Source organism: Rana temporaria, chromosome 2 (genome assembly GCF_905171775.1).
Source record: "Rana temporaria chromosome 2, aRanTem1.1, whole genome shotgun sequence".
Lineage (NCBI taxonomy): Eukaryota > Metazoa > Chordata > Amphibia > Anura > Ranidae > Rana > Rana temporaria.
Genome location: NC_053490.1, coordinates 212738854 through 212766636, shown reverse-complemented (window position 1 = coordinate 212766636; position 27783 = coordinate 212738854). Strand labels below are relative to the sequence as shown.

Below are 27783 nucleotides of genomic sequence, written 5' to 3'. Positions count from 1 at the left end.
CATAAAAAGATTCTCCACATAGTGTACCATTCACATAGTATTTATTTGAAAGAATATTGCACGTACATCAAGCAGGAATTAACCACTTCCATACAGGGCACGTATACACCTTCCCGCCCAAGCCAATTTTCAGCTTTCAGCACTGTCGCACTTTGAATGGCAATTGCGCGGTCATGCTACACTGTACCCAAACAAAATTGGCGTCCTTTTTTACCCACAAATAGAGCTTTCTTTTGGTGGTATTTGATCACCTCTGCGATTTTTTTTTTGCGCAACAACTAAAAAAAGACCGAAAATTTTGAAAAAAATTACGTTTTTATTTTTTTCTGTAATTTTTTTGTAAATAAGTAAGTTTTCTCTTTCAATTACGGGCACTGATATGGTGGCACTGATGGGCACAGATGAGATGGCACTGATGGACATCGACGAGGTAGTACTGACGGGCACAGATGAGGTGGCACTGATTGGCGGCGCTGGCATGCGGCACTGATGGGCACACATAGGTGGCACTCATGGGCACACATAGGCGGCACTGATGGGCACTCATGGGCGGCACTGATGGGCACTCATGGGCGGCACTGATGGGCACTCATGGGCGGCACTGATGGGCACTCATGGGCGGCACTGATGGGCACTCATGGGCGGCACTGATGGGCACTCATGGGCGGCACTGGGCACTCATGGGCGGCACTGGGCACTCATAGGCGGCACAGATGGGCACTGTGGGGTGGCACAGATGGGCATTGTGGGGTGGCACTGATGGGCACTGTGGGGTGGCGCTGATGGACAATGTGGGGTGGCGCTGATGGACACTGTGGGGTGGCACTGATGGACACTGTGGGCGGCACTGATGGACACTGTGGGGCGGCACTGATTTACTTGTTGCCAGTCAGTGCCCATTTGTGGGCACTGATTGGCATCTTTTTTTTCTTGCATCTTTTTTTTTTCCCATTTTTTTTTTTTTTCAGACTTTTTTTTTTACTTTTTTTTTTACTTCTTTTTTTGTTTTGCCCTTCCCTGGTGGGCATCCCTGGTGGTCCATGTGGCGATCCGAGGGGGGGCTGCGCTGATAAACAATCAGCGCGAACCCCCCCTGTCAGGAGAGCCGCCGATCGGCTCTCCTCTACTCGCGTCTGTCAGACGCGAGTGAGGAAGAGCCATCGACGGCTCTTCCTGTTTACATCGTGATCAGCCGTGGTTGGACACAGCTGATCACGTGGTAAAGAGTCTCCGTGAGAGACTCTTTACCGAGATCGGTGTTGCGGGGTGTCAGACTGACACCCCGCAACAACGATCGCCGCGATGCGCGCCCCCGGGGACGCGCAGCGGCTCAGAATCCTGAGGACGTCATATGACGTCCGGTCAGGATTCTACAACCACTTTGCCGACGTCAATATGTCATTGGCGGGCGGCAAGTGGTTAAACAAGCATGTCATCAAAAAATCCAGTAGAACTCGGTATTGGAACACAGTAGTTAGATAACCTCTTCCACCTGGCAGCACTAGGGTCGTTGGTTCGAATCCCAACCACAGGACTACCTACACAGAGTTTGTATGTTCTTCCTGTGCCTGAGTGGGTTTCCTTCCACCCGCCAAAGACAGGCTGGTAAGTTAATTGGCTCCTGTCTAAATTGCCCCTATAAGGCCCCTTTCACACGGTCGGGCCATTCAGGTCAGTTTTATCAGCAGACCTGAACGGCCGCTCCATTCTTCTCTATGGAGCGTCGGATGTCAGCGGTGAGATGTCTGCTGACATCCGACCCAAACCGACCCACTAAAATCAGACAGATGGCGATACGTCCCCATCCGTCAATGGCTGATCGGACATGCTGTCCGTTTTCATCAGATCTCCATAGGAGACAGCGGCGCTGGACAAGCCCCTCCCCGCTCAATGAGCAGAGAGGGTCCTGTCATCCGCCGGTTCAGCAGAGATCCACGGAGAGATTTCCCGCTGAGCTGGCGGAATCTGGCGGACTCTGCTGCGACGGATCCGCCTAGTGTAAAAGGGGCCTTATATGTATGTATGAATGTGAGTTAGAGACCTTAGATTACAAGCTCATTGGGGGCAGGGACTGATGTGAATATGTAAAGCGCTGTGTAAATTGATGGCACTATAAAAAGTACCTCTAATAAATAAAAGAAAATAATACTGGTTGTTTTCTACCCCAATTAGCCATAGGTTGTGTTAACATGGGTATGCTACTGCAGTAGGGAGAGGTTAGAATACATCACTGGACAAGGAACTGATGTGAAGGGTGAAAGTATATGTTTACATTGTAAGTATGTTAGAAAAGATACTGCTCACCAGCCGACAGCCACAGTTACTAAAAATGTTGACATTATATGATTGTGTACCATGCTTAAAATATTTTTTATCAAGCAATGGTACTTTATTGGGAAACATTATTTGAATACTGATACTGTTGTTTTTGTTATTCCCCCTTAATAAAAATGGCTTTGTTCTTTCCTCTGTAGGTGAATTAAAGAATCTCCCTTCGTATCCAGGACCAAACAAAATGCGAGATTGTTATTGTACTGTGAACCTAGACCAAGAGGAAGTGTTCAGGACCAAGATAGTAGAGAAGTCACTCTGGTAAGGTTAAACAAGTTTGAAGGACTCATGTGTAAAAGATTTATTTAAAAATGTACAAAACAATGCAATAAATCACAACTGTAATATAAAAAGCATAACTTTTTTTTTTTTTTGGGTGGCGTAGAGAAGGTTTAGAACACCTATAATGTTATTGGAAACATAGAAGAATGAAGTCCAAGTGGTCTATCAAGTCTGGACTTATATATATACACACATTTTTTTACTTTTTTTGTCTGAGCATAGATCTATGGTTTCCCGCTGCCTAATCATACTGTTTGCTCATTTTGCAATCATCTGAAATAAGTTCCCTCTGTAGTGCCGACCAGCACTGTACCCTCTATAATGTATTATATATTATTATATATAATATATATTATATATAATATCATATAGTATATGATATATATATATATATATATATATATATATTTTTTTTTTATCTTATATGATATTTTATATAATATTGTAATATCAATATCAAGGGATTCGTTTTCCATAGGTGCATTATTTTACATTAAGAAATATTGAACTATGGTTTCCACTACTTTGAATCTTCCAGCAATGTAAAATCATGTTCCATGTTAGGCCCCGTACACACGGCCGAGAAACTCGACGAGCAAAACACATCGTTTTGCTTGTTGAGTTCCTTGTGAAGCCCCCGAGGATCTCGGCGAGCCAAGTTTCCCCATTGACTAACGAGGAAATAGAGAACATGTTCTCTATTTGGCCCGACAAGATCCTCGTTGGTTTCCTCGGCCGAAAAGATACACACGGCCGGGTTTCTTGGCAGAATACAGCTCCGATCGAGTTTCTGGCTGAATTCTGCCGAGAAACTCGGTCGTGTGTACGGGGCCTAACAGATACCTCCCAGGGATATCATTACACACCTTTGTGTCATCTGCAAAAATACATACCTTGCCCATACTTACCCTTTATGCGGCCATACATGTGTCGAATTCCAAACAAATTTTCTTTCAAAAATCGAACTTTTGCGCGTTTTGTGATCCGATAGTGCCACCATTGAATTTGAAATTAAACCAAGCCTTCAATTTCACCTCATGTTGATACAGAACATAATCTTCTTTTCTTGTGCGCATTTCTTTTTCGATTATATGTCTTACACGATTCTCCCATCATTGAAAATCGTTTGTTTTTCAAAAACATTCCAACATTTAAATTTGATGGCCGCACGAAAATCAGCTTTTGCTGTGGCCCAGTAATGGTGCAAAAGTCAAACGAAAATTCTTATTTAAGATTTTTGAAAGAAAATTCTTTTGAAATGAGACCCATATATGGCTGGCCTTAATTATATTACTTACATAGAGATTAAATAGGACATGACTCAGTATAGAGACTTGTGGTACACCACTAGTGACTGGTCTCTGTTCCGGATACTTACATTGGTCCAAGCAGGACCAATGTAACTATGCAAAAATATGCCTACAGGAAATTCAACTTTAACCACTTGAAGACCAGGGGCCATATCCACGTAAATTGGCGTAATTTTAAGCAGGCGTAGCGTATTGTAGTTATGCTACGCCGCCGCTACTTTGAGAGGCAAGTGCTGTATTCACAAAGCACTTACGTCTAAAGTTACGGCGGCGTAGCGTAAATGTGTCGGCGTAAGGGCGCGGAATTCAAATGACAAAGATGTGGGCGTGTTTTATGTTAATTCAACTTGACCCCACGTTAATGACGGTTTTTTTGAAAGGCGCATGCGCCGTCCGTGGGGGTATCCCAGTGCGCATGCTCGAAATCACGTCGCAAATAGTCAATGCTTTCGACGTGAACGTAATTTACGCAAAGCCCTATTCGCAAAAGTTTTACACAAACGACGTACACAACGGAAAATTAGACGCTGTCCCGACGTCCATACTTAACATTGCGTACGCCTCATAGACCCAGGGGTAGTAACGTTACACAGAAAAAAACCTTACGTAAACGACGTAAAAAAATGCGCCGGACGGACGTACGTTCTGAGAATCGGCGTATCTAGCTAATTTGCATACTCTACGCGGAAATCAACGGAAGTGCCACCTAGCGGCCAGCGTAAATATGCACCTAAGATCCTACGGCGTACTAAGACGTACGTCAGTCGGATCTAGCCCCCATTCAGGCATATCTTGTTTTGTGGCTACAAAACAAAGATACGCCGGAGCATCCTAGAAGTTACGCGGCGTATCAATAGATACACCAACGTAACTTTTTTGTGGATCTGGCCCCAGGCCTTTTTCTAACATTTGTTGCTTACAAGTTAAAATCAGTATTTTTTTGGCACCCGCTAAAGCATTTTATGTCACATTGTATTTGCGTTGTGGTCTTTCAAATGCAATTCTTTTTGGAAAAAATACACTTCAATGAATAAAAAAATAAAAAAATAATGTTAGCCCAATTTTTCTGCATATTGTGAAAGATGATGATACACAAGTAAATATATATGCTTTAAAATTGCACATACTCGTTAAATGCACACAAACTACAGTACTTAAAAATCTCCATAGGCAATGTTTTAAATTTTGTTTAAGGTTACCTGTTTAGAGTTACAGAGGAGGTCTAGAATTATTGCTCTCGCTCTAACGATTGCGGTGACGACTTACATATGCATTCGCTTCTGCTTGCGAGCATGGAGGGATGGGGCACTGTCCCTTTAAATTCTTTTTTTCTGATCACTTTTATCGCTTTTACAAGAAATGTAAACATCCCTTGTGACAGTAATAGGCAGTGGCAGGTACTCTTCCTATTAGACCCCAAACTCCTCCTCTGCACTTAAAAATTATTCAAAACGCTAAGATTGGCATCTTTGAATACTTTTGATTTTTTGAAAACTGGTGCCGTTGGCCCCCGAGTAAACCGGAAGTGATGACATGACGTTGCTTCCAGGTTACCATAGCCGAAACCCGATCAAAGCTGATTCCGGCTTTGTTACAAGATAACTGACCATCGGCTCGAACAGTACAGGGGTGATGCCTGCAGCTGCAGGAATCACACCGGTACAACCACTTGAAGCCAAATGACTTAGACCCCTTTCACACTGGGCGTTTTAGGCGGTTTAGCGCTAAAAATAGCGCATGTAAAGTGCCTGAAAAAAGCCTCCCCTTCCACCCAGTGTGAGAGCCCGAGTTCTTTCACACTGGGGCGGTGAGCTTGTAGGACGTTAGAAAGGCAGTGCGGGAGCAGTGTAGACACAGCTCCTCCACCGCTCCTGCCATTGAAATCAATGGGCACCACTGCCGAGGTGCCTACAAAGTGCTTTGGCAGCAGTGCTTTGTGGGCACTTTAAACCCTTTATTCGGCCGCTAGCGGGGGGCCCTGCTAGTAGCCAAAAAGCGTCACTATTACAGCGGTAAACCTTTTTATAGCGGCGCCTTACTGCTGACGCCCCCGCCCCAGTGTGAAAGTAGTCTAACAGGTACATGATTTGGCGGCAAGTGGTAATATGAAAACTAAGCATTATTGATCTATAAAATGTCCATAAGACGCTGCTCATTTAAAAAAAATACAACTCTTCCTGTGGGGAAGAACTTCTCTGGTATAACCTTGCTTTCAGTTACCAGTTTTTTTGCCACTAGTGCTCTTATATTGTTTATGTACGCTGTTGCATTCCATACTTTCGACTTTTTTGCGTTGTTTTTTTCTATTTAGGTGTCCCAGGGGGTCAGTCCTGACACTTTGAGCCCATTCATATACATGTACAGAGCATTGCAATCTATAAAGTGTTAATTCTGTAAAATGTCACAACACATATTGTTTAGAAATAGCAGTTCTGTCCCAGTCTGGACCACCTTCCTGCTTTTTTTATGCAGATACATACTGTGCATAGCCCAAATTTAAGTAATGAGTTGGAATAATGTGCACAGTGCATAAAACCATGACATGATAATGACTTTTATTAGGTGATGTGTGCCTGTGCCAGTGCCAATCTTCCATATGCGGAATAGATATGCAAACTTTTCTGTGGATGTAACCGGATTTAAGCTTGGCTTTATCACTGTGGGTGAACTCAATGTGTTAACACAGTAAATGGATGTGTAATAGCTCTGGCATATTAATAGCCCTCTCTGCACAGCAGTAGCTTAAAATAAAATCTATTAACAAAGAGTTTTTTTTTTTTATGGGGTACCTCATTATTATTCTTCATGCGAGTCCCTCTGCAGACAAAGCTCAGTGGTGTCTCCTAAAGAGAATCCTGAATGCTCAGCAGGGTTGCATGTGTTCAGAAAGGGTTACGGCAGGTTACAGGGTGCACTCACTGAATATACAAACAGGGTTAATGCATGCACTCCTTGTGGGTTACACCAGATGAACCCATGAATCCGCTGACTTGGCTTTTGCTCTATTTGTGATAGCATGTTACTTCTTAGTGGCGACAGGTTATTTTAATTATGATTGTTTTGGATATCTATCTGTTCAAAGCACACATTTACAGTCATACTCTGCCTTTATTGATAAAAAAAAACAATGACCTCCAGGTTATTTAGGTACATTGTAACTGCTGATTTCTCTATACTTCTGTTCTGTAGATGCTGAGAAAAAACAGTACACTTCACTGCTAAGTGTGAGGATTTGTCTTCTTTAATTTCTGTACTTGTTTTTGTGCGTTGGGGGGGATTTACTAAAGGCAAATAGACTGCACTTTGCAAGTTCAGTTGGCCCCTGCAAGTGCATTTGATCTTAGTAAATTGAGGTGAAGCTTCACTTTGCAAAGAATACCCAATCACATACAAGGGAAATAAAATAATAATAAATAAAAAAAAAAACAGCATTTTGCTTGCACATTCTTGAATGATGGAAGTTAGCAGAGCTTCCCCTCATTACTAAGCTATGGAGCAACTGCACTTGCAGGGTACAACTGCACTTCCAAAGTGTACAGCCTATTTGCCTTTAGGGGTGGTTCACACCTGAATCGCACAGGAACACGGTCCGCATTCCTGTGCAATTCAGTGCGGCACTGGATCGTACCAAAAGTAGTGCAGGCACTACTTTTCAAAACTGCACCAGATTGCAAGTGTTTGTGATCTGCATTTTGGAATGTGATTAGGAATACAGTTACATCTGTTATGCCGCGTACACACGATTGGTCCATCCGATGAAAACGGTCTGATGGATTTTTCCATTGGTTAACCGGTGTAGCTGACTGATGGTCAGTCGTGCCTACACACCATCGGTTAAAAAAACAATCGTGTCAGAACACGGTGACGTAAAACACAACGACGTGCTGAAAAAAACAAAGTTCAATGCTTCCAAGCATGCGTCGACTTGATTCTGAGCATGTGTGGATTTTTAACCGATGGATGTGCCTACAGACGATCGTTTTTTTACTATCGGTTAGGAATCCATCGGTTAAATTTAAAACAAGATTGAATTTTTTTAACCGATGGATAAATTACTGATGGGGCCTACACACGATCGGTTTGGTCTGATGAAAGCGGTCCATCAGACCGTTCTCATCGGTTTGACCGATCGTGTGTACGCGGCATATCAGATCGCCCACCCAGGGCGCTTTGCACGCGGTGCGGGGAACATGCATGGAAAATGGGTTTCCCAAAACAGTTCTTAACAAATCTACCCCATTGAAACCTCAGTGTCCCGTAGATGTTTTTCTAGTATACCACTAAAGATGAAAGGCTCAATGCAGTAAAATTAATCAGGGTGCTGGAGATGCTTGAATTTGCATCCAGTTCTGTGGGAAACGCAGTAAATCGGTGGGGTGTTCTATAAATAGATAGTGCCATAGTAGAAAATAAATAAAGTTAGTTATGGTTTGGCAGTTTTAGAAAATCACAACTCTCTGAAGACCGAAATGGAAGACAATGGTATATCCAATATATTATAGCATATAAGTATTTTGTAGCTATTACATTATAATGGTTACATTTAAAAAAAATAAAAAATAAAGTAGACTGTATGTTTTGTGAGTTGCATATAGCCCGCCTATTAAAGAGAAATTTGGCATTACAGAAGCCTGAAGCCTCGTACACACGACCGAGGAACTCGACGGGCAAAACACATCGTTTTCCTCGTCGAGTTCCTTGTTAGGCTGTCGAGAAACTCGACAAGCCAATGTTCTCCATTCCCATCAAGGAAATAGAGAACTTGCTCTCTTTTTGGCTCGTCGAGTTTCTCGACAGTTTCCTCGACGAAAATGTACACACGACCGGTTTCCTCTGCAAAAAAATATCTCCCATCAAGTTTCTTGCTGTTTTTTGCCGAGAAACTCCGTCGTGTGTACAAGGCTTGAGCAGCAAGGTGCATTTGAGCCATTGATGGCTGTTTGGCAGTTCACATTTGGTGAAAAGCAGAATATACACTTTATGATTAGCCAATATAGTCAACTAGATTAGCTTTAATACTTGTTTCATTGCACCAAATTAAGTTCTGCCCAAGGTTTTAAATATGCAAATGAGCTTTACTGGCAAACGTCACAATCTAAATGATCGCTCACCAAATTGCATCTGACATCCCAGATGGATGTCTCTAGTTTATGTTGAAGATCATAAACTTTCTATATGTGCAAGACCATCTATAAAACATTGGTTAGAGCTCATGTTAGGATGATGGTACCTACCCCTACTTGCTAAAACCTTGTTTTGAGGCAATACCCCTTTCAATTCTCATGTTATGTTGTGGTGGCTTGCCAGCTAGGTGTAATCAGCTTATCAGCTTGCTGTTGGTTATCCATTTAATCAGACTGCTGCTCAGTAGCACTGCATGCTCTGCAGAGCGGTGGCAGCTTGGTTTCCAACTGTCTCAAAGGGGTGGATTTACTAAAACTGGAGCATGCAACATCTGGTGCAGCTCTGCATAAAAACCAATCGGCTTCCAGATTGTATTATCAAAGTTGAATTGAACAAGCTGAAGTTAGAAGCTGTTGGCTCCCATGCGTAGCTGCGCCAGATTTTGCACTCTCCGGTTTTAGTAAATCAACCCCATAGTGTCTGTGCCTCTCTTTCACCCATGATCAAGTATAATATTTGTGAGTGGAGAGCGGAGGGCTGGTTTAGTGAGCAGAGAACCAATTTATATGCAATTGTATTGCCACTTATTATGTTATTCTGGCCTCAGCTCCACACTGGCTTTTACTGGTAGGGTTGGTAAAATTGATGCTGGGTGGCAGTTCAAGGTTAGCTGCTTAAACATAAAAAACAGGATATTTTCTAACTCCATATCGGTTCAACAAAATGTGCCTGAGTTAGCAAAATACAGCTAGTATGGCCCCAGATTGGATCCTTTAGAATATTTCCCTCTTGGTACACCCGCTTCATGATTTTTCAATGAACTGCTAAAGTGAAGAAATGTTCAATTACTGAGCTGTAATTGAAACGGCAAACTTCTCCTGTGTGGTATAATTGAGAACTATAACGAGGAGTCATATGCCTCATCAGTACAGCACAGATTACATCTACATCTCATTTACTCTACTGAACAGTCATTTTCCAGAGGATCCACTCAGAATGGCCAGTTTTAAGATTATTTTTATGGCTATTCTCCTGTGTTTTGCTGATGTGTCCCTACTGATTTCCCAGCATATCCAATAAACCAGATTACGACATCTATTCCAGCTGGGAGCAGCCATTGGAGCTGAAATATATACTTATAGCAGGAGCAGGCTAAACGTCTCGAAAGCTAAACTAAGATTTCACACAGTGTTAGCCAAGGCCTGTGTGAAGCAAATTGTAGTAATGAAATGTTGAGAAAATATATGTAAATAAATAATTTGCAGTATTACCAATTTGGGTATTTGCTTTTTTTGCAATTCTTTATTTATACATTGTGTTTACAGAGCATATTCCGAGTCAGAAGTAGAGATAAGGCTGGATTCACACCAGTGGCGGCTGGTGCTCAAATTTTTTTTTTGGGGGGGGGGGCGCAAACGAAAAAGAAAAAAATTGCAGCCTCACTGTGCCCATCAAATGCAGCCACTGTGCCATCAGTTGTCACCACTGTGCCATGCCATCAAACGCAGCCACTGTGCCATCAATTGTCACCAATGTGCCATGCCATCAAATGCAGTCACTGTGCCATGCCATCAAACGCAGCCACTGTGCCCTCAATTCGAACCACTGTGCCATGCCATCAAACGCAGCCACTGTGCCATGCCATCAAACGCAGCCACTGTGCCATGCCATCAAACGCAGCCACTGTGCCATGCCATCAAACTCAGCCACTGTGCCATCAATTGTCACCACTGTGCCATGCCATCAAACGCAGCCACTGTGCCATGCCATCAAACGCCGCCACTGTGCCATCAGTTGTCACCACTGTGCCAATTGTCACCACTGTGCCCTTTAATTGTCGCCACTGTGCCCATTGATGTCACTGTGCCCTTTAATTGTCGCCAATGTGCCAAATTGTCGCCACTGTGCTCATTCATGCCACTGTGCCAATTGACCCCACTGTGCCCATTGTCCCCACTGTGCCAAATTGTCGCCACTGTGCCTTTACTGGAGTCAGCCATCCACGTCCCTCGATGTCTTCTCCCGCCCTTGATGACGCTTCAGCCAATCAGGTTACCGATAGCCAGAACCGGTGAACCTGATTGGCTGAGACGCCTGACAGTTTTATCCCGAGGATCAGCACTCGGAAGCCGACTACAGCCTGAGGGCTGTACTCGGAAAGCCTATCAGTGCTCTGATAGGCACTTCCGTACAGCCAACCAGCTGCCGTTATTCAGGTGGCCGGCGCTCTAGGTCCGGCCATCTGAATAGACCAGCGGCGACAATAACATTGATTCATGCAATGCAATGAATCTATGTTATTAGTTAGTGGCAGTGCGGAGCCAGAGGGGGCGGCGCTCCAGCGCCCTCTATGGACGAACCGCCACTGATTCACACCTATGAATTTTTAGAGCTTTGTTGCATTTTGCGGGTTTGCACTACAGAACATGTTCCATAGGAAACCATGTTAAATGGACTGTAGTGCAAATCTGCAAAATGCAACAAAGCACTAAAAATGCATATGTGTGAATCCAGCCTTACAAGATAGCACCTAGAGTTTACAGTACTGTCTCAAAACATATAAGTTCATACACGAGCAGTGCGCTCCTAAAAATGTAGGTTTGGAATTTTATTTTATTTTTTAAATCTGGCCATCTGTATCGTACTCTATAAACAGTAAAATAAGTATTTGACACCTTTGCTAAACATGACTTAGTATTTGGTGACAAAACCCTTTATTGGCAATCACAGAGGTCAGACGTTTCTTGTAGTTGACCACTAGGTTTGCACCCATCTCAGGAGGGATTTTGTCTCACTCCTCTTTGCAGATCCTCTCCAAGTCATTAGGGTTTCGAGGCAGACGTTTGGTAATCTTCAGCTCCCTCCACATATTTTCTATGGGATAAGGGCTGGAGACTGGCTAGGCCACTCCAGGACCTTAATATGCTTCTTCTTGAGCCATGCCTTTGTTTCCGTGGCCGTGTGTTTTGGGTCATTTTCATGTGGATGGAATACCCATCCACGACCCATTTTCAATGCCCTGGTCGAGGGAAGGAGGTTCTCCCCAAGATTTGACGGTACATGGCCCTGTCCATCGTTCCTTTGATGCAGTGAAGTTGTCCTGTCCCCTTAGCAGAAAAACACCCCCAAAGCGTAATGTTTCAACCTGCATGTTTGATGGTGGGGATGTGGTTCCTGGGGGTCATAGGCAGCATTCCTCCTCCTACAAACACGGCCAGTTGATGCCAAAGATGGTCTCATCTGACCACAACACTTTCACCCTGTTCTCCTCTGAATCATTGAGATGTTTCTTAGCAAACTTCAGACGGGCCTGTACATGTGCTTTCTTGAGCAGGGGAAACTTGCAGGTTCTGTAGGATTTCATTCCTTCACGAGGTAGTGTGTTACCAATTGTTTTCTTGGTGACTATGGTCCCAGCTGCATTGAGATCATTGACAAGATACTCCTGTGTAGTTCTGGGCTGATTCCTCACCATTCTCATGATCATTGAAACTCCACGAGGTGAGATCTTGCATGGAGCCCCAGACCGAGGGAGATCGACAGTTATTCTGTTTCTTCCATTTCCTAAGTGAAAAACTATTTGTCAGAATTCTTAGTTAAAAAGACAAAGTTGTACAGGCCATGCTTTACATGCCAGTTTTTTATGTGTCTAATAAATAAAAGTTGCTGGCAATTGGCACTGGAGTTTAGCGAAAACCATGATGTTTTTGTTCACTGATCCATTATTTTAAGCATGTAACATGTTGCTGCCAACTGCTGTATTTAAAAGCTGTGTCATACATAAGTCAAAAGCACTTAAAATATACATATCAATTTAAACTGGTGAATAAATAGGACGTTTTTTTAACTTGGTGCCTAGGCAAGTTATAGCGAGGACAAGCTTTATGTGAATGCTGACATCTTGGAAAGACAATAATTGTTCAGCATCTTGGTGCCTGCTTTGCTGAATGGATAAATCCAATAATATTCTGGTGGTAGTAGTAGACCTTTTGGTGCCTATAGCCCCCGGCTACTTTGTATATAGCAATAGGCAGCCTTGGAGAGGTGGAGATCTATCTGAACAATATGGAAGAGATAAAAGATCATGGGGGGGGGGGGGGGGGAGGGGGTACCTCATTTACGTTAACCACTTCAATACCGGCACTTTTTGCCCCGGCCATTTTTCAGATTTCAGTACTGTGAAATTTGAATGACAAGTGCGCGCCATGCAACATTGTACCCCAATTTCGTTTTTATCATTTTTTTGATGCAGATATTGCTTTATTTTGGTGGTTTTTCCTAAACAACTGAAAAAAGCCCCACAATTTTGGAAAGAAAACAGTTTTTCTTAGATTCTGTTATAAAATTTTGCAAATAAGTAATTTTTCTTCTTAAATGATGTGCCCTTATGAGGCTGCACTGACGGTACTGATGAGGCTGCTCTGATAGACATTGATGGGGAGGCACTGATAGGGGGCCCTGATGGGCTCTGATGAGCACTGATAAGGCTGCACTGATTATCAGGGCAATGATGATCAGTGATGATAAGTGTAGACAATGTTCTCACTGTGCCCTGTCAGCCTTGCTGAGGAGACGAAGACAGCATGTGAGAAAAAGAATGCCGATAACCGGCAAGCCTGTTTACTTGTGACCAGCTGTGATTGGACACAGCTGATCACATGGTAAAGAGCTAATATGATTGGCCCTTTACCGTGGTCTGTGTCCAAAGGACACAGCAGTCACAGAGCGCACCCCAGTGGGCACACAGAAGGCACAGTTCTGGGAGGATATCCATGGCCCCCTCCCAGAACTGGAAAGTCACACTGTAGCCATCTTTCGGCTCTAGCGCGGGCAGGAAGCAGTTAAGGAGTCAACTTATCTTCACATTCACATTTTTTTCATGTGTGGAGAGGAATTTGTTACTCCAAGTGTGAGACAGGAGTCAAGAGTGTGTTATGTACAGAGTGGAGGGGTCAGGAGTGTTTTATGTACAGAATACATGGGTCTGGAGTATGTAACATACAGAGTGGAGGGTCAGGAGTATGTATTGTACTGTACTGACAAGGGTCAGTGTTGGTCATGTAGAGCAAAATCAAAATGATAATGTCTCTGCAAAGAGCATTCACTGACTTCCTTATACTCGGTACCTTACGTGCGCACTGTTTCCATTGCATGTGAAGGGAATACTAGTTGCTTCTCTTTAAACACGGTTACGATACTTCATAGATAGCATTATCAGTTTTTCAAGTCTCAAACATGCTGATCTAAACATGCTTGCCATAAATCAAGCTCCCAGCAGGATCTGCCATGACAAGTAGTGTGAAAATATGGCCAGTCCTGTATCCATTATACAGCAGTGTCGTATAGTGAGAGCTATTTTTTCTCTGTGACCATGAAGTGAATGATTCCTCTCATCCCAGGATTTAAAAATAATGCAATACATGAGTTCCATTTACAGTAGCTGCTTTGTCATTCAGTGTCCTGCGGCATTAAATCTGATGATGGCCAATTTACACAGGCATTCCACTTCACGGTTTGGAGGTGGATTATGCAACTACTTCCTGAATACTTCAATTTATATACTGTAACATATCTAGGAATCCTGTGATTCCTTCATTTTCAGAATGGTTTGCACTCTTCCTGTGCTTTTCTTTTAGACCCCAATATATGTATTCATTTTCTTTTCTTTTTTTCTCTTTTTAATGTAGATCTCATTTAACTTCTATAGAACACCCATGTCATATTTACGTATTTCAGAGTTTTTTAAAGACACTTACTTGGCCATTAAATCTTTCACATCTTGTATTTTTTTTTATAAAGTAAACTAATCACATCTACCTGCTTAAATTAAATATTAAACTACTTTAATTTTACATTCCTCATCATGTTGTAATTGACTTTCTGGCCAGCCCAAAAAGATTTGTTTTACACCAGGGGTCTGCAAACTTTCTAAATAAAGGGCCAGTTTACTGTCCTTCAGACTTTAGGGGGGGGGGACTGTTCCCATTAGGAGTTAAAAGGTCCCAACGTCCGTGGGAACAAACAAAGCCCCAACTATGATTTAAGTGAAAGGAATTGGAAAGGAATATTGGGCCCCATTGTTGGTGTCATTGGGAGACATTTTGCAGCATCCCTGGCATCATTGGGATGAATTGTGCCCCTTCATTGGTGTAACTGGGGTGGGGAGGGGGAATTATGCCCCATTTTTGGTATCGGTGGATAAAATTGTGCCCCAAGGGCTGGATAAAAGCAAGCAAAGAGCTTGCAGGGCCACAGTTTGGAGACCACTGCATTTCACATTTTGAGTGAAGCAACAGGTTTTCTTCAATCCACCATATACCTTCAACATAGGCTTACTTTTCTTTCACTCCCCTGTTACATCATTCAGTGCTGGGAGCTGATATAAATACTAATTGTTGCAGAAAAATGTTGTAGTAGTTTTTCCACTTTAAATATGCCCGAGTTGACTATTGCACTAGGGTATTTGCATAAAAGGCTGGAAGATAATTGGACCACCCCTTGTAAGATTCCATATAATTCAGATTGGGAACAAAACATCATCAATATATTATGCATCCTCTTCATATTACAAATGTAGCGCTCACCCCCGAAGGAGCCGCTGATTAGTTTGGGATCGGCTTACTGAGTTACCTTTTTGACTTGGTCTAGGGGTGATTTCTGTGAGTGTGAATAAAGAGCAAGTGTCCAGAGATCAAGTCAGTTTTCAATGCTTTATTCCAAGGCCCAACACGGCCAACATCAACATGGTACACTACAGAGAAAGGTTGATGAGCGTAGAGAAAACTTTAGTATCAGGCCTTGGATATGAAAAGAGAGCAAGCCTGCTCTCAGCAATTATATAGCTGAATACGTCGCCACCCCAATCAGGGTGGGTAAAGTGCCCCCGGACAGGCGGTTATCTCAGGCCTGGCAGCCGGAGCGTCACTTGCGGATCACTGGGAGGAAACAGACCTCTGCCACAGGCCTGACTCAGGGCCTCTGCCACAGGCCGGACAACTTGGGATTTGTGAGATCAATTTGAGCAAATCCTCCCAGTTAGTTCAATCAGTGTCACCCACTGACAGCTCGAGCATACCTGTCATATGGTGTGGTGACCGGATCCCCGATGGTTCGTCTAGGCCTCCTGGACAACCTCTAGTTCTAGGTTCCCCCGAGCCAATCCCCCATCGCACAGCCTCCAGCTTAGGATCCTCTCAACAGAAGGTTGGGACCCAGCAAGTTGCTGGGGCCCCTCTCAATGTCAGGATGAGGCTCTGCATGGTGCACAACCTCAGCGAAGCAGGCCAGGGTGGCGGGGCCTATGGATGCGCGTACCCTGAAGGTGGGCACCGCACCTGGAACTCGGGCCCCGCATAGAACAACCCGCTAAAAACGGCTGCCCCAGATATATCCCCCCTCCCAGCATGCCCAACGAGGGAATAACTCCTCTGATTGGCTGCTGGGAGAAGGTGGGTCCATCAGACCCCCTCTAGCGCCAACTGCCGCCCAGGGGTGGCAACATACCCCTGGAGCGCAGACTGACCTACAGCCTGAGTTTCCATAAATCACGAATGGGAGTAAAACTAACCCTTCCATTCCCCACTAACTTTAGTGTAGCGCCCGCATAGAAAGTAAGGGGGGGCGCTACACAAACAATACTGTCAGTGCAAAAAGTATGATTCTTATCTGGTGTAGGATCTGTAGCTACTGCCTCTTTGTCATCTACTATTTGTTTTATAGCCTGGATGAAAAAATCAACAGATCATTGGACACATAGTTTTAGTTTTGTCTTTATCTATCTGTAATGCCCTGTACACACGACCGGTTTTCCTGTAATGCTAAAACCCGATGTTTTTCCTGATGTGATTCCTCTTAAGCCTGCCTTGCATACACACGTTCAGTCAAAAAAAAACGCTCGACCAGCACGTACGACGGCACTGTAAAGGGGAGGTTCCATTCAAATGGCGCGATCCTTTGGGCTGCTTTTGCTGATCCTTGTGTTAGTAAAAGTTTGGTGAGAGACGATTTGCACTTTTCAGTCTTCGTGCTTTTCAGTCCGTTACAGCGTGACGAATGTGCTATCTCCATTACGAATGCTAGTTTTACCAGAACGAGCGCTCCCGTCTCATACTTGATTCTGAGCATGCACGTTTTTCCCCCTCGGAGAAGCATACACACGAGCGGTTTTCGCGACGAGAAAAAGACTGACGGGAAACACGACGGGAAAAAATAGAGCAGGTTAGAATTTTTTTGCGGGCAGTTTTCTTGTTGGGAAAACTGCTGTGGAGCATACACACAACCGGTTTTCCCGACCAATCTAAAAAATGGCAGTTTTCTCGTTGGGAAAACTGGTCGTGTGTACGAGGCATAACGCAATGTAATAATGTGCTAGTATGCATAAGTGCTATATTCTGCCCATTGAGGCATTATTCCTCCCACTGTCAGCAACAGTGGGGTATAGGGCCAGATCCACAAATAGCGGGCGTAACTTAACTTTTCCCATTTAAGTTACACTGCCGCAAATTGTCCAAGTTAGTGCCCGATCCACAAAGCACTTACCTAGAAATTTGCAGCTGTGTAACTTAAATCTGTCCGGCGCAAGGCGCGCCCAATCTAATGGGGCGAGTCCCATTTAAATTAGGCGCGCTCCCGCGCCAGACGTACTGCGCATGCTCCCGACGCGATTTTCCCGACGTGCTTTGCGCGAAGTTACGTTGCGCCGAGTTTTGAGAATCGCGACGGGTGTAAAAGAAAAAAAAAGAGTTGCGGCGGGAAAAAAAAAAAATTTTGACAGCGACGCGGGAAAGAAGGGTCTACTTTTACATGGTGTACCAAGTTTACACTTTGTAAAAGCAGCCCTAATTTTGCGACGGCAAACTAACACTTACGGAAAAAAAACGAAGGGAAAAAGCTTCGTGGATCTCCGTAAGTGCTAATTTGCATACCCGACACGGAATTTCGACGAGAAATGCCCCCAGCGGCGGCCGAGGTACTGCATCCTAAGATCCGACAGTGTAAAAGTATTACACCTGCCGGATCTTAGGAATATCTATGCGTAACTGATTCTATGAATCAGCCGCATAGATAGAAACAGGGATACGACGGCGTATCAGTAGATACGCCTGCGTATCCCTTTTGTGGATCTGGCCCATAGTTCCTGCCACTGACACGACAATAGGGCACTAGTCCTCTTACTGACACCAACAATCATTCAGGATTCCTCCCACTGACACCAATTAAGCATTTTCGTCGAACACATTGGTGCATTGGAGGTGCATTTGGATTTGCTTCTGCTCCTGGCAGTTCTAGTATACAATGCTAGCCAACAGTAGAAGCTTTTATTTGTTCAGTAAATACTAGACGGAAGGCCTAAAGTGGTGGAGAACTAACCTTTGATCTGTACAGTATGTACATGACATGATATGTTTTGGCACCTATTTATGGAAGTGTTTCAGCAAACATTGCTAGACAAGCTAATATATGTTTGGTCTGCACTCTACTACAAGTCTCACTACAATGAGTTGTGCATGATGTAAACTGGCTTATCTTGCATGGCAAAATTGCAGAGGTTCCGAAGATGCGGAAAAGGAAACATTAGAATGCAACAATTGTATTATTGTGGAAGTATACAATATCATTTCTTGCAACGTAAGTTTAATATGTGCCTTCGAATTTTGTTGAATGAGATCTTATTTATTTTATATAACATTTGGTTGATACAACAGTCTTGATTTTTTTGGATGATAGTAACAGTTGTAGGAGACTACAGATAATAATTTATCTTTTTTCAGAGTGCATATATTTTCATAGGAGCAATGTGCTTTTCTGATTTCATTAGGTATCATTATTAGTTTGACAGTAAGTGAATACAACTTTGCTGGCTTTTCCAACAGGGACGCCATTCAATATAAAAGGGAAGTTAATCTGTTGGTCATAACATCAGTCACCATCTGTCCCCAAATAACTTTCCTTGGTGAGATAAAACAGTTCAACTGTGTATAGAGTTGTTTTCTTGGAGTTCTCCTTTAAAGCCCCTGAGCAATCCCACCCGTTGTCATTTTTACTTACTTAAAGCGGGGTTCTGGGCATAATTTTTAATTTTTTTTGCAAGCTAAAATGAATCACATTAAATAGTCCCTAAAACATATTAATAGCTCCCCAATTGTTCCAGAAATCATTGCAAACACTTGCCTTATATCTTCCTGCTCATGTTGTGGCCGTATCCATCATATGTGTGGGCATGTGAAGCCCAGTTACTTTTTCTTCCTGGGAAAGGTGCATGCTGGGCGATTTTTAGGCACAGTAATGCCCAGAGACTCCTGGGAAATTAGTGTCATCATTTCCCAGGAGGCAATGGGGTCTTAGGACAGGAAGTTGAACCACCTAGAACCAGATTACGAATACTGCCTAGTAACAGCCAAATAGAAGTGAGTAAAACATTTTTTTTTTTTTTTTTAATTAAAGGCAAACTGTTAATAGAAAGTTCATTTTTAGGGTGGAACTCCGCTTTAAGTCCAGCATCACATGACCCTGTACCATGCCTCTTCCAGTAGTAGATACTGGTGATCTGCCAAAAAAAAGTTCAGGTCCACTGACCAATCTTGGTGCTGTCCCTTGCGTCTAGATGTTGTGCCAAAGATACACGTCTTCATGACTCTGTGTGGACCCCTTTGATCTTTAGGATTCTGTGAGGACCCAGCCAATGGCAAACGTCTGTAACAATGGATTATGCATAGGCACCTGAAGAAGGGCCCTCACTTACTGCAGTCCAAAAAAAAAGAAGACTCCAGACGTAGCCTGTTACCTGACCACTAACTTATGCCCCTTTTAGATGGGGCAGACTCCTTTATGATTAGCAGGGGAGCAGCTCACAGATTCCCTGCTGATCAGAGCAGACAAAGTGTCTGCTCAGTTTCTTCAGAGCAGACACGATGCTTTATGGGTGGACGGGTGTAAACGGACTCCGCTGTGCAAGGCCGCCATCAGGGGGGTACAGGCAGTACACCTGTAAGGGGCCGGATGGCAACCCCCTTTAAGAAAAATATATATATTATTATTTATTTTTTATTTTTTTAGGGGTCCGGAGGTCCCCAGGGGCCCGGATGGCAACCCCCCTTTTTTTAATTTATTTTTTATACAATTTTTTTTTTTTATGTTTTTTTTATTAAAGGCCAATTTTTTTTTTTAGAGGTCCGGAGGTTCCCAGGGGCCCAGAGGCCCCCAGGGCTCCGGATGGGAACCCCCCTTTTTTTTTATTTTATTTTTTTATAAAAAATATATATTTTTTTAATATATTTTTATTTTATTTTTAATTATTATTATTATTATTTATTATTATTAAAGGGCCCAGAGGTCCCCAGGCAACCCTCTTTTTTTTTTTATAAAAAAAAAAAAAAATTATATATATCTTTCTTTTTTTCTTTTTATTTATTTATATATATATATATATATATATATATATATATATATATATATATATATATATTTATTAAAGTGCTCAGAGGTCCCCAGGGCCCCATGTGGCAAACCCCCTTTGTACTAATAGTTTATAAGCTGGGGTAGTATTGAAACTTGGGCATGTGCCCTCTCACCCGAACAGGCCCAGTCCGCCTGAGTACTTCACGAAAGACGCGCCAATCAGTCACCGCTCCACACACAGGGTCTCCGTTATCCGGCTCTCCACTGCTGCGATCGTCAGCTGGCGAGCTTCTCCGGTCTCCAAAAAGGGACGAGCTAGAGGCACTTGGTCTTGTCTTTCTACCGATGGCTGCCCTCCAGATGGATCTCCTCTCAGGCATCAAGCCTAACTGCTTGGCTGTGATGCTCTCCTCTGCTCTGCAGAGGAGAAGGCGCCGATCCCAAGAGCGCGAACTCAACTCCTCCCTGCCTTTAAGTAACCTCCCCCATAAGGCTGTGCGGAGGTGTCATGTGCTCCAAGAAGGCAAGGCATTGTGGGAAGTGTAGTCTGTTCCTACTAAATGTCAATGGAGTCCGTTTCTCACGGTACCTCTAATCCCACAATACATTCCTTATTTTTAAGAAATATAAACACGTATGTACAAATGTAACGGGAACTCGGGTGGGGATTCTGTCTACATCACTATCAATAGTCCATGATAGTATGACCCCGCTACACATAATTAAAATATTAATTTAAAGGCTTAATTAATTTTTTTCTAAAATACTAAACATGTTATACTTACCTGCTCTGAGCAATGTTTTTGCACAGAGAGGCCCTAAACCTCCTCCCCTCCCTGGCATCCCCCGCAGCCGCTCTTAGTTGCATTCCTTTCTGCGTGTGCCACCATAGCAAGTAGCTTGCTTTGGAGGCACACGTGTAGGCTTTCTCCCGAGCCCTGCTGTGTGCATCAATAGACAGACACAGCGCGGCCTGGCCCTGCCTCCATCCCTTCCTCACAGGTTTTCATAGACAGCAACAGGAGCCAAGGGTTCCCGCTGCTGCTTCTGTGTCCTGTGAGAAGGGCGCAGATTCAGTCAGGCACAATGCTGGATCAAGATATGACTGAGGTAAGTATATAAGGATGTGCGGGAGCGATTCAACTACTATGACATTTTTTACCTTACTGTAGGAAATGCATTCAGATAGAAATCCTAATCTTTTCATAAAATTGCTCCATAATTTATGCACTGCACTTAACATAAAGCCAAAACTTTTTTTTTTTTTTTGAATTGCATAGAGGAAGGTTAAAACTGCTGTCAGGGTTTTTTTCACTTTCTGTGTCTCATTAGGGAGATTTCCCTTCACTTCCTGCCCTGTAGACGCAACAGGAAGTGAGAGGATATGTTTCAAGGTTCAGGAAATTCCCTCTTAGACATTTGTCACAGAAACAAGAAGCTCCATTAGAAAGATTCCCCTCTATTCAACAGACAGTCAACAAAAATAAATCAGTTTAAAAGTTAAAACTTTAAGTGATTTTTTAAAGGGAAAAATTAAAGGGCCAATTTACAGCTACATGTGTGTGTGTTACCATTCACACTGCAATTTCCAAGCATGATACCCTTTTTACACTGGGGCCGTCCGTGTGTTATGTCTAAAGCGGCGCTTTTTGGACGCTAGCGAGGCGCTTTTAACCCCTGCTAGTGGTCGAAGGAGTTAAAAGTGCCCGTATTGTGTTGATTCCGAAGTGCTTTTCATGCACTTCGGAAAAGCTGCCCGTTCATTTCAGTGGGCAGGGGCGTTTTGGGAGTGGCGTATACACGGCACCCAAACCGCCCCAAAAATGCTGCTTGCAGGACTTTTTCGAATGCCCCGCAAGCGCCCTGCCCCAATGTGAAAGCACTCGGGCTTTCACATTCGGGCTGCATGGGAGGCAGTTTTTAGGCGCTATTTCTAGCGCTAAAACGCCTGAAAACTGCCTCAGTGTGAAAGGGGTGTAAGTGTGAACGGGCCCTTAACCAACATACTAACCACATCAGGGCTGCATTAGGGCTCATTCACATGGGCGAAGAGGCCCATACAGCACACAAGAGCTGTACATCTCTGCATGATGAGCGGTGACCTCATACAGCTGTTGCTTCTCTAATGACTAACAAAGGTTCCGGAAGCATAATCGTATATATCTCTTTCACGCTGTATGTGTCTCTGTGCCTATGTAAATTAATTTAAACTAGGAAAACAGGAAATCCTGTCTCATTTACTGTTAGGGGTTGGAGAGAAAGAAAACATCGCATGGGAACATATGTGTGTGGGGGAAAACAAGCAGCACTGAGCCTGTATGACCTCTAAAAGCAAGCCCTATTGGGACTTGGTCACTAAATGAAGGCTTGATCAGTGTGACTGAACATTTCTATCATTAGCTGCTTTTGTATCTGTTAGTCACTTGAGTGTTGTATGGTTTATACACAGGACTTGACATTGTAAGGAAGTGGTTTGGTATAGCTGTGTGTGAGTAGAATGAGGCCTAGCAAACACTCTCTGTGTAAGAATGTGCTCAGTAAACACTACAGGGTAACATACAAGCTGACAGCTAAGTGTAGGGTCAGTTGGAAATTTCAGTGCAGTGTTCTTGGGTTCAGGTTTATTTGGTTGCTGGATGGGTTTGACTAGGCTTTGGTTGTTATATATCTATGTGGGCCCGGATTCACAAACATCGGCGCATATTTCTGCCGGCGTAGCCCATCTCATATGCGCTACGCCAACGTAACACAGAGAGGCAAGCACAGTATTCACAAAGCACTTGCTCCCAACGTTGCGCCGGCGTAACGTAAAATCGTAGGCGTAAGCCGGCCTAATTCAAAGTAGATGGAAGTAGGCGGTATCCATTTAAATGAAGCGTGACCCCATGCAAATGATGGGCCGAACGAACGGCGCATGCGCCGTCCCGTGGACGTATCCCAGTGCGCATGCTCAGAATCACGTCGAATATACTCATCAAAGTGGAGGTTCACCCGGAAATGTTAATTTTTAACCTCAGATTGATGCTCATTTTGTCAAGGGGAATCGGGTAGTTTTTTAAAATCTAAGCAGTACTTACCGTTTTAGAGAGCGATCTTCTCCGCCACTTCCGGGTATGGGCTGCGGGACTGGGCGTTCCTATTTGATTGACAGTCTTCCGACAGGCTTCCGACGGTCGCATCTATTGCGTCACGATTGTCCGATAGTACCCGAACGTCGGTGCGCAGGCGCCGTATAGAGCCGCACCGACGTTCGGCTTTTTTCGGCTACTCGTGACGCGATGTATGCGACTGTCGGAAGACTGTCAATCAAATAGGAACGCCCAGTCCCACAGCCCATACCCGGAAGCGGCGGAGAAGATCGCTCTCTAAAACGGTAAGTACTGCTTCATTTTAAAAAAAACTACCTGATTCCCCTTGACAAAATGAGCATGAATCTAATGTTAAAAAAAAAATTTCGGGTGAACTCCCGCTTTAAGATACGACGGCTCAATGCCTACGGCGTAGGAAACTTACGTCGGTCGGATGAAGCCTAATTTCAGGCGTATCTTGCTTTCAAAGTCAGGCGCATAGATACGACGGCGCATCTGTGCACTTACGCGGCGTATCTCGAGATACGTCGGCGTAAGTGCTACGTGAATCCGGGCCGTGCTCTTTTAGGCTGGGTTCACACCATTGCGAATTGGATGCAGAGTTCGCAATAGCAGGAGATTTTTACTGGCTCTCTATGGAGCCGATTCACATATCTCTGCTGCGGCTCTGGTGCGAATTTGCACAGGTACCCCGTGTGTCTTTTGGCATGTTTCAGTTCCGAATTCGGGCTGAAATTATGAATCAGGTCACACGAGACCCCTGCTGGGAGCCGCATGCGCCAATGGTGTGAACCCAGCCTAAGATGCTATTTGAGCTTCACATTAAGAAATGTATCAAAAGTAAAAACCTTCAATCTTTCTAACCACTTTAATAATTTAATGTACGTATTATTCATATATGTTTAACAATAAAAATGCAGCTTTTGCTACAATACTCACCTCCTCTGCAGGACTGTTCCCCACAGACTCTCTATTAACTGCTGCCGACCAGCCGCCGCCGTTATACGGCGGCAGGTCGGCTCCCCTGCACGAGAGCCCGTAGCTATACGTCGGGCTCTCGAAGCGGCCACTAGGGGCGTGTGCCCCGCAGACACAGGGAAAAAAAAAATTCCTTTACAACCCCTTTAACATGTTATGCTAAAAAGATATTGTTTTCCTCTTTAGTGTCTCTTGCATTACTCTTCTCCTTATCTGCTAATTTATCAGAGTTTTACTTTTTGGATATATGAATTTAACCACTTGTGGACCACCGCATGATTATATACGTCGGCACTTTGAAGAGGGATATCTCTGTTATGGCAGCAGCTAGCTGCCATAACCCAGGTATCCATCTCTTCAGCCAGCGGTCCGGTTTACGATAATGGTGGTCTCTGCACCGGATTCGCAGCAAGATCACCATTATCGGCGGCGGGACAGAGCCCCCTCCTGCCACTTTCCCCTGCCCTCTGCCACTTACCGGAGTAGTCGGTAGCGGCGGAGGCGATCGGGTCCTTCTCTTTCCTGGGTATGAAGACGAGTGAGGGGAAGATGGCCCCCACCTCCATACCATAGCAGGGCGGAAGCAACGTCAAAATGTCACTTCTGCCCATAGCTCTTAAATGGACATTTTTTTATTGCATTCTAGTGTAAATATGAGATCGGAGGTCTTTTTGACCCCCGATCTCATATTTAAGAGGTCCTATTATGCTTTTTTCTATTACAAGGGATGTTACATTCCTTGTAATAGGAATACATGTAACCCAAATTGTATTTTTTTTAAATACAGTGTCAATATAAAGTAAAATAAATAATAAAAAATGTAATTATAATTTAATAATAATTTTAAAGCGCCCCATCCCGTCGAGCTTGCGTGCAGCAGCGAACGCATACGTGAGCAGCGCCCACTTATGAAAACGGTGTTCAAACCACACAAGTGAGGTATCGCCGCGATCATTAGAGCGAGAGCAGGAATTCTAGCCCTAGACCTACTCTGTAACTTAAAACATGCAACCTGTAAAAAAATGTAGACATCACCTGAGGGGATTTTTAAGGGTAAAGGTTTGTCGTCATTCCACGAGTGGGCGCAATTTTGAAGCGTGACATGTTGGGTATCAATTTACTCAGCGTAACATTACTGTTGTCTTAATTTTTTATTAAAAAAAGTGTATTTTTTTTCAAAAAGAGTGCGCTTGTAAGACCGCTGCGCAAATACGGTGTGACATACAGTATTGCAATGACCGCCATTTTATTCTTTAGGGTGTTAGAAAAAAATGTATAATGTTTGGGGTTCTAAGTAATTTTCTAGCAAAAAAACGTGTTTTTTAACTTGTAAACAACATATCTGCAAAATAGTCTTGGTCCTTAAGTGGTTAAAAGATGCCTTATCAATATTGTACAATATAAATTTGCAGCTACTTATGTTACATGACACGTATTGGCATTTGTGTCTTCACTTCATTTGCTTTTCTTACGTATTCATGTTTAATCCTACAAAGGCAAATGTAAAAAATGGAAATGTTTGTCTTTTGATTACCTGCATACTGTACTGTATATAAACAAACATGAAGATTCATTTTGCTAATGCCTTTTTTATTCTTCCTTGCAGCCCTTTCTACGGAGAAGACTTCTATTGTGAAATTCCACGAAACTTCAGACACCTATCCTTCTATATCTTTGACAGAGATGTTTTCCGCAGGGACTCCATCATGGGTATGAGTCATAAGAAATTGTTTTGGGTCACAAATGCGTGCTATGTTTAGGAAATAATGAACGATCAGATTGTTTTTTCTTTAAAGATGAAGTGCATTTTCAGAAGGGCATATTTTTATCTAATTTTTTCATCATTCGTTTTAGTATTAGCATTTACCTTAAAGGGGTTGTAAAGGTTTGTTTTTTTATTTTCTAAATTAGTTCCTTTAAGCTAGTGCATTGTTGGTTCACTTACCTTTTCCTTGGATTTCCCTTCTAAATGTTTTTTTTCTTTGTCTGAATTTCTAACTTCCTGTTTCTCCTCTGTAAGCTTGCCCCCATCATCCATGGGGGTTAGTCAGCCAGAACAGCTTACTGAGGAGGAACAGGAAGTGAGAAATTCAGACAAAGAAAAAATAACATTTTGAAGGGAAATTGAAGGAAAAGGTAAGTGAACCAACAAATGCACTAGCTTAAAGGAACCTATTTAGAAAATAAAAAACAAACCTTTACAACCCATTTAAAGTATAACTAAAGACAAACCTTTTTTATGTTTTGGATAGCGTTGGAGAGGGCTTAGAAGTCAGTTTGTATTACTGTTTGTGCCTCCATTAGGGAGAGTCATCCTTTCTGTAGTACTAGAAGAAAATTAAAATAAAATGTGGTTTTCTGCATAACAGATATCTTCCAATGGGGACACTTTTCCTATATTGGCTATGGGACAGAAAGTGAAGAAAAATCTCACCAATGGGGCACAGATGGTGAAAACATTGACAGAGGTTCTAACCATCCCTTATCCAAAATGAAAAAATAATATTTGTATTTAGTTCTACTTTACTGTTGTGCATTACCACATGCCAATAATGTGGCATTTTGTGTGTTGTGTTAGGGCAGCCCACTGGTTTGGAATAGGTTGCCAACAAATGGCAATGGATAAAAATACAGACCTGCACCTTTTTTTTAATTATTTTTATTGCAAGTTTTATAAACAGACAAGACACATACAACTTAAGGGCCAGATTCAGGTACAATTGCGGCGGCGCAACGTAGCCCGTTTACGTTACACCGCCGCAAGTTTTCAGTGTAAGTGCCTGATCCACAAAGCACTTACCTGTAAACTTGCGGCGGTGTATCGTAAACACGTCCGGCGCAAGCCCGCCCAATTCAAATGGGGCGTGTACCATTTAAATTAGGCGCGCTCCTGCGCCGGACGTACTGCGCATGCTCAGTTTTGAAATTCCCGCCGTGCTTTGCGCGATGTGACGTAATTTTTTTGAACGGCGACGTGAGTTACGGCGTTTCGTATTCCCGGACGTCTTACGCAAAAAAAAATATTGAAATTCGAAGCGGGAACGACGGCCATACTTTAACATGGCTCGTGTAAAGTTAGGGCATGTAAAATCATGACTAACTTTGCGTCGGGAAAAAATTACTAGCGACGACGTAACAAACGCGAAAACCGTCGTGGATCGCCGTAAATGCTCATTAGCATACCCGACGCAGGAAAACGACGCAAATTCCACCCAGCGGCGGCCGAAGTATTGCATCCTAAGATCCGACGGTGTAATTCAATTACACCTGTC

General features: G+C 43.4%; 1 protein-coding gene across 2 annotated transcripts in view; it reads left to right on the top strand.

Annotated features, from left to right (window-relative positions):
• The window catches only part of RASA3 (RAS p21 protein activator 3), a 335356-nt gene that overhangs the window by 111525 nt on the left and 196048 nt on the right, over positions 1-27783 (top strand). For both annotated transcript variants that reach the window (XM_040336372.1, XM_040336371.1), the window contains exons 2-3: positions 2475-2592; positions 26118-26221. In XM_040336372.1, coding sequence (XP_040192306.1) covers positions 2475-2592; positions 26118-26221 — 222 coding nt within the window. The remainder of the gene's footprint in view (positions 1-2474; positions 2593-26117; positions 26222-27783) is intronic.